Below are 8,133 nucleotides of genomic sequence, written 5' to 3'. Positions count from 1 at the left end.
GATACTAACCCACTATAATATTGTTGAAAAATACACAAAACACAGAGCAATACACATCATCACACACAATAATGATGGTGAGTACAGTTGTTCAAAACGGTAACAAATAGTCACCTAGTCACTGATTGGGAATAGAATGATGTAGTACTTCAAACAGTACAACAAATCTCCACAGGTTTGCATATAAACACATTCATTTCCTTTGCTAAACTGTAGTACACAGCTGCTTGAGTTTAACCTTTAGACTTTAACCTGTTAAAGGAGTCATTTTAGAGTACGCCTGTAATTGTGGCTCCTTTTTAACGCGTATAACTCTTTAAAAGACATCACAGCAAAGCTCACAGTTGTTGTAGAAACCTTCACCATGAAATTCAATGTGTGGATTACAACACATATCATTATAAATGAAATTACAGGTAAAACCCCACACATATTTCAATACGCAAACTTGAATTGCTTGTACTTTTATATCAGTCAAGGGTCATATTTCACCCTATAATCAATCCATTTGTGCTCCTATCTAAATTGGTACAATATAGGCCAATAGTAAGCTATTTTTTTGCCATATTTTGCCATTTGCTGACGTCATATCTCCTGGAAACAAGATCTGATTGGAGCAAAAGAGATGTAAATCGAAAGCCTACTATTGGATGAAACAGGCATCGATCAAGTCATTGTCGGCGGGACAGAGAAATATTCATATAATACTATAATACTTTGCCTCTGGATACAGTTTCAAGGCATTTCACTACAAATAGTACTATAGAGTGCTAATTGTCCTATATCATCCATTTTACCCACTGAGTACCTACTCTGTTCCATCCCAGTCCTGCCATTTACCATCCTTATCATCATATCCTACACATTCTTTAACAAACAACTTATCCTGGATCATTCCCACGTCACCTTCATTTGATTTCCTCAGCAAATTTGTCTTTCTACATAATCAATATACGTTACCACAAATAGTCTTAACAGATCTCAATTCCCTGTACTTGCAAATCACACAATGTCCCACATTAGGAGATAGATCATTGTGTCTTGTTTGTCCATTATTATATCTGCAATTAAGGCTTTCATTCCCAACAGATGTAACAACGAGATATTACTTTTGTGGCAGCTTGGCAGATATAATGTGCTATAATTTCCTCCTCTCAATTATTTTTTAATATCTGTTACTCTTGCCAGGTTTTGAAATGGTAGGGATTCATTATTATGGTTGTGGTTGTGGTTTTGGTTGTTGTTGTTGTTGTTGTTGTTGTTGTTGTTGTTGTTGTTGTTGTTGTACCAAACCTGAACGGTATCGCAAATGTATTCTGTAGGTTAGCATACGTCCAATAGGTTATTTTCAAACATTCTTTCCTCCTTCGCTTGTGATTGAGTGTTGTTGAGTCTCAGCACAGCAATGCCACTCTGCCTCCTGGGTGTTTGCTCTTCATACTCCCAAAGTGTCTAAAAACAGACGGTGAATCAGACAATATTATAATACATACTGTGCATATACAGTGTATGATATTTACAGGAGCTCAGGGCATGAATCACTTTCGGCACTGTCTCGGTACAAGGTCCAAGCCATGGGTGCTTACAGTATTTTTGCACCCGTTGTTTGCACCTTATATTCCTCTTACCTCCATGTGTTGCTTTCATGGCTGTAAACTTCTATTGTTTTCAGATTGGTGATGCCATCAGAGCCTCCCACAGCCAGCAACGCTCCATTGAACACTGCAAGGGAATTCTAAGGAACAATACAAGAATATGTATGATGAATTGCATATCACCAATGAGGGAGTGCATGTCACATGGATTTTGACAATTTCAGGTTGTTAATGCAGCCACTTATGCTGTTTTCACGCGTCATGATCCAATGCAATTTCCTGTCTACTTTAAAGAGCAGTTTTCTCATCATCAAAGCTCAGGTTTGGACAAAAGCCCAGATATGAACAATTTTAATTTCAAGCTGCCAGAAGCAAATACTTCTTTCGATTTTTCAATTTTCTTGGCAGGAAAAGGTTATGGTGTCTGGAGAAGATCTCTTAAGAAGTTGGAATTTGTGCAGAATTCTTATACAAACATACAGCATATTGGTTGGTATCATTATGTCTACATTTGGTATGAATTCACCTTTACTTTTTAAAATGCGTGCCCATCAAGGCCCCTAAACTCTTCTATCTGCAAAAATTGTATTTGCTCTCCCTCTCTCGTCACTTCACATCTATTTGGAGAAATCATCTGAACCTTTGAACACAGGGGAGACTCGACATCTGAACTATAAGCGACCGACTACTCACATTGTTCCTCTTGCTCTTCATGCGTTTGACAGGAGTCCACCTCATGGAGTCGGGATCAAACCTCTCAACGGCGCTGAGCTCCAGGTTGAGCTCGTCTTTTCCGCCAGACACGTAGATATAACCCAGGTACACCGTGCAGCCGGCGTTCTCCCTGGGGCTCAACATGCGGGGGCAAACCGACCAGGTACCGTCCTCGGGGTCAAATCTCTCCACTGGGGAAGATCCAGGGGACAGCAGGGGTCAGAGGAGACCGTTCACAACACATGCAGTGTGCAGTGGTATGTCAAATGAAATACTGTAGAATTAACACTAGTTAACATTTTGAACCTCTATACACACTCCCAAACAAACACACTCACATGCACCCCAGGTCATATTCTATACACATTCACATCATGTAGCAGTGTTACCAAGTCTAGTGCATGTCAATGATGAAGTGCACAGACTTTACATTTTTGAGGCAAAGTTGCTTCCTTGTAGAAATAAAATATAATATAATTTACAAGCAAGGGATCTTAACTTGATAGGAGCCAAGAGGACTATGGGAATTTTCCCGAGATTTGCTTCTCACAGACAGAAATAGTCAGCAACAAGTGGCAGCACAACATAGCCTATGTTTATCTTCAGGAAGGTCGAGGGGCTGGAGAATGTGTGCGCGTGTGTGTGCATGTGCGTGTGTGTATGTGTGTATGTGTGTGTGTGTGTGTGTGTGTGTGTTAGCAGAACAGTGTGACCTACTCATAGCAATAAAAAAGTCAAGCTACTTGTTATCTATAGCTCAAATGCTGTGCCATGTCAAAAAGCTGTCAAAGTACGCTGTGGTATTTGGATTAATTTTGGTAATAGAGAAAATAATTCCTTTCAAAGTCTGTAAACACAAAACACATTAATGTCGAATATTCTGAGTTGACGTTGAATGTTATCTTAAATTAATTTCCCTGATTGTGTGCCTTCATCTCAGCAGTCACAATTGCAGTTTCATTCACCTGATGCTCATAACATGTAAAGTTTAAGAATTTAAATAATAAGAATGTAATTATCTAACACCACACCTGCTGGGAAACTAATCCTGATGTTCAAGTAATGTAATGACTCATCAGTAATAAGTGAAGTAGCTGTTGTAGCTTAAGGACAGAAAGAATGAAGAGGTACTTTTGAGCTTGATTTGGTGAGATGTTTGATATATCATATTTTGGTAACAGCATAATAGTCATTTTCACCTGAGCTGAGCGCCATGTCGCCGTCATTCCCTCCAATCACATACAAGCGACCATCCAGCACAGCAGCCACCGCTCTGCTCCGTCTGTTAAGCATTGGTGTCTGCTTGCTCCACGTGTTCATTTTTGGATCGTACCTATGAACAATCAAACAAACGATGTTGATGTTGATCATAGGCACTGTTTTGTCTTAATTATATAAATTCAGCGTGTCTTTATCTTTGTCTAAATCAGAATCTTGAGATTGCCTTAAATCTGGATATATAGACATTCACCAAATGTTACATAAAACCTTTTCAGCAACAACACATACTTAACAGAATGAGTGGAATAAAATAAGTGTTAGGAAGACCAAAGAGGAAAGAAAGAAACGAATATGAAGTAATGTTATATTGTCTAATTTGCTGACATATCTTTCCACTTACAAAATGAATTGTTCAATACAAATAGAATATAAAATAAAGAATGTTTTTTCAGAATAGATTAATAGCACCCGTGTCACCCTTTACCTCTCCACGGTGTTCATGGCAGTAAAGCCATCGTGTCCTCCAATAGCGTACAGGTATCCATCCATAGGCACCAGACACACTCCACGACGGGGGCTGCTCAGTGGGGCTACATCTGCACTCCAGCTGTCTGTGTCTGGGTTGTACCTGCCAAAATGGAGGTGAAAGAGGAGGGAGCTAGTCAAAGTATTGCTGGCAACAAAACTGACATTTTTTGTTTTTTGTGCTTATCATTGTATGTGTATGTGTTTGGGATAAGAGCTTTAACACACAAACACACAAAGACACAAAGACACAAACACACACACACACACACTCTTCCTCCTCTTCCTCCTCAAAAGATTTGGTGCACTCTGGTAATCACCATGAGAGCAGTTATAGATCTGCAGGTCAGGCCATTAGCAAAGGCTCAGTTCTGAATGGATCTGAATCTACTGGGTTGCAGCCAGCCAGCCAGCAATGCTCATTTGGGGATCAGCTGTCTACCACAAAAGGGGTGGCGCTCATCTGTAGTAACTGGGACTATGACGGCCCCCTTGGAGACATAGAGATAGAGAAGGAGGGGAGGAAGTGGGGAGTAATGTGCTCCGGGATACCAGAGTGCATGCATTTATGTGTCAGAGTTTATTCCCGTGTTGCCTTCCTTATCAAGACAAGCTTTCCTCATAATGATTTAATGTGGCATAATGGAATGGCCGAGGGGTAGGACTGGAGCTCATCGAAACTCTAAAGGTCTCTGTGTGTTTTCAGCATCAATACTGACCTCTAAGGTTTAGAGATGTAAATGAATAAATAAATCGATAAATCTTTAAACCAATAAGTCCAGGTTTCTAGCAGTTTCTAACATTATTTAGTGCAGCCTATAAACAATATGCACCTGTGGATGAAGATGTCTTTACAGAGGGTGTACATCCATTTTTTAAATTTTAACTTCACTAAAACCTCTTACGTGACATTCAAAGGAGCATGAGACAAAAACAAACAAAAAGGGATTTGTTCATACAATGAATCAATGTTCTTAATGTGTAAGAATAATAACTCCTTCGTCCTGAAGAGCTTCAAGGAGAAATATTGATTCTGGGCTTATTTAACGTTGTGACATTTTGAGATTTACATAATTGCCCACATTTGCACACATTGGAATCGTGACATCATTAAACAGCAGCTTACCTCTCCACACTGCTGCAACATCTGACATTATCTTCCCCCCCTACAGTGTAGATCCTCCCATCCAGTGTGCACACGGCCACATCACCACGGTGGTTTACCATGGGCGCCGCTGTCCTCCACTCATTGTACTCGGGGCAGAACTGTTCTACCAAACAGGATGGATCCTCCTTGGTCCAGCCCCCCACTATGAGGTACAAAATAGGGCATTTGACAGTTGAATTACACTTGTCAGAAGATATGATTTAACACTTTTTTTGTGTGAGTGCCAGGCATTTGTTTCCATTTCACAGGAAAGACCTACTTGAAATGTATTTTTGTTTGTAGGATTGTGTTTATAATATTTTAGGATGAAATTGGCAACAGACCATAGCAAAAGAAAATCCTATTTGAGTGGAAAATGTTATATAATTATCAATTAATGCCGCTAAATCTTAATTGAATCCTGTGTCGGCTTCTTTTTTAATACATCTTATGTGCTACAAAGCTGGTTTCCAAGGTGATCCCTGGCAGGCCGAGTTTCAGGAAATTGAAAACCACAGATTGTTTTTAAATCATCTTTGTTTTTCTTTTTTTAATTACGGTTTACAGTTTCACTTTTTAATTATTAGCCCGAAGCCTCCCTCTGTTCCTCAGGAAATTTGATTTACCCTCTCCAAAAATACCTGCTGAGATTTATAGACTTGTCCTCCTCTCTTTTCATTCTGAGCGGCCCTGTGTGACACTTTGCTACAGGCTGACTCATGCTCAATCTAGTGTCCTGCGTGGGGCTTTACAACACGTCCTTACACAAAACCAGACCTGTGTTATGCTACAGAGGCCCCATGAAAAAACTGGGACCACATGACATTCTGTACTGTATTATCTGTCTGTATTGATTTGCTTTGCCATGGCCGGCTGAGAGTCATTAGAGGTGAGGCATAAAAGCTCAGTTTTGGATTCAGACTGTGATGGAGACAATAAGGCTGAACCTTGAGGTCAAGTTTTTACCTCCACCTGGCAAGCATGAATAGATTATCTATCTATCTAACATTCCAAATGGAGGGTGTGGGAAAAATCAATCCACCACCCTTAGTATACAATATATCTCTTGCAAACAATCTGCTCTGTAGTCTTAGACGGCAGACCTAAAAAAAAAGCTAAAGACTCTCTATTGACAGCTCTACTTGAATTTATATATTTTTCTTTAGCCGCTCCTGCAGCATTCCACTTCTCAGCTGTCATTCAGCCAATACATCACCGAATAGCTGCTTCCATGTGGTGCTGGTGGCCTCCAGCAGGAAGGTATTTTTAGTAATGATCGCTGGATGGAATATTTTGTGCAAACTGGTGGACAGTGGTAATGTTGCAAGTGCTTGCTTTTTACTTTTGAAGTTTTCGTTAATATTTTACAATGTGAGTATGAGTCAGTACTGAAGACGCAACTATGGTCTTTTAACAATGAGGGACAAACGTTTCAGAGCGTTTGGCATTGAGAAGTTTAGTCAAAGCTGTAGTCAAAGCTGTGGTTGATAATCTGAAAGCTAATCCATTTGCTCAGTACAACAGCAACTCTCCTAAAGTTGGTTATCAGGGTTAGGGTTAGGTCTTTTTCACTTGACATTTGACACTTCACTGACTTTTTCTTCCATTTCACGTTTCACACAAGCTGTATTAGAATACAAAGGTCAAGTACCCTTACAAATTCCAAGACTACTGACCCATGAACATCATATCACTGAAGATGTCTTTGGGTGGCCCTTTACAGAATCTGCTGTGGGAAGCTGACGTGCTGTGACGACGGGGGAGGGGTCTCCCTTTCCTGTCTTTGTCTTCTGTCTGCATGTGCTGTTGCTCCGGCTCCGCAAGAGCTGCCCTGCAAAACCAATATGACAAAGTGAAACTAACTAGATTTGAACAAAATTAAAATACACTCTTGACTATAATCTGTCTTCAAAGGTAATTTATAGGTATCAAAATCAATTTACATTTAGACTTGCTATGAATTGCCTGATGTACCATCGTGAATCACATAAAACTCTTACCCTTGCTCATTATACACTCCCATGGTACACTCTGCTTTATCTCCTCCGTTCTTTGGTCAGATTTAAAGTCTCCTGCTTTGTTATAATGCAACTCTGTTCTCTGTGGTTCGTCCTACTGACTGGCACGGCTTTCATTGAACATTATACAGCTCACCCCAAGGCGTAAAACCTCCTCCCTCTCGCAACATCACCACCCACATCCTCCTCCGGTGAATAATCCTTCCATACTTGTAGGCTGAAACCCAAGACTCCCCATACACACCCATAGGTTGAGCTCATACTTGCCATAGCTCATGCCTAAGGAATTGTTGACATGGTCTAACTTTTATGTTTGGATGAGATTCCATTGATGGCCTCTCAAGTTACTGTGTGATTGGTGCAACATGTGTCATGGAGAGCTGAGAATATGCAGGGTTTCATTACAGCCAGCACTCAGTCTGCTGATGCTTCCTCTTTATATTCATGAATTTATATTGGGAGAGTTGCAGTTTAACCTCAGCACTGTCAGTGTTGGCGGTGATGTTGGTGGTGATGTTACTTTTCACCACTTCACACTTTCACCAGAAGAATCCGGGTCTCTGTTACGGTCTGACCCGACCCTGTCAGCTCCCACCTACAAATCAGCCTTCGCCCTTCCCACCACTTCTTCCATTTCAGTGATGTTCCAGTGACTACCTGCCGCCCAGAAATGCTTCCTGTGTATTTATATATGTGGCGAGCAGAAATACCCTTGATGGTCGGTGGGATGATTCATCTCATGTAGGTCAAGGAACATAGCTCAAAATGCAAATTGAATGTAGTTCTGTTCTCACATAGAGCTGATGAACAAATTTAGCTGGACTCATCTTTGCACTTTCTATCTATCTATGTAAATGCACACTCATCTTTACATAGTGTAGATAGTTAGATGGCACAAACGTGAAGAGAGAGA

General features: G+C 40.5%; 1 protein-coding gene across 1 annotated transcript; it reads right to left on the bottom strand.

The window, feature by feature from the left end:
• Positions 1 to 1,394: 1,394 nt before the first annotated feature.
• On the bottom strand, positions 1,395 to 7,225 carry LOC143001490 (uncharacterized). The gene is made up of 8 exons (XM_076151121.1): positions 7,203 to 7,225; positions 6,879 to 7,033; positions 5,182 to 5,365; positions 4,015 to 4,158; positions 3,509 to 3,642; positions 2,289 to 2,500; positions 1,629 to 1,735; positions 1,395 to 1,452 (listed from the first exon to the last, which is right to left on the bottom strand). Exons 1-8 carry the CDS (start codon positions 7,223 to 7,225, stop codon positions 1,395 to 1,397), a joined length of 1,017 nt encoding a protein of 338 aa, XP_076007236.1.
• Positions 7,226 to 8,133: the final 908 nt, after the last annotated feature.

This window comes from Genypterus blacodes, unplaced genomic scaffold, assembly GCF_046128005.1.
Source record: "Genypterus blacodes isolate CSIRO-AG114 ecotype Tasmania unplaced genomic scaffold, CSIRO-AGI_Gbla_v1 ptg000053l_1, whole genome shotgun sequence".
NCBI lineage: Eukaryota > Metazoa > Chordata > Actinopteri > Ophidiiformes > Ophidiidae > Genypterus > Genypterus blacodes.
This window is presented reverse-complemented; position numbering and strand designations above follow the sequence as displayed.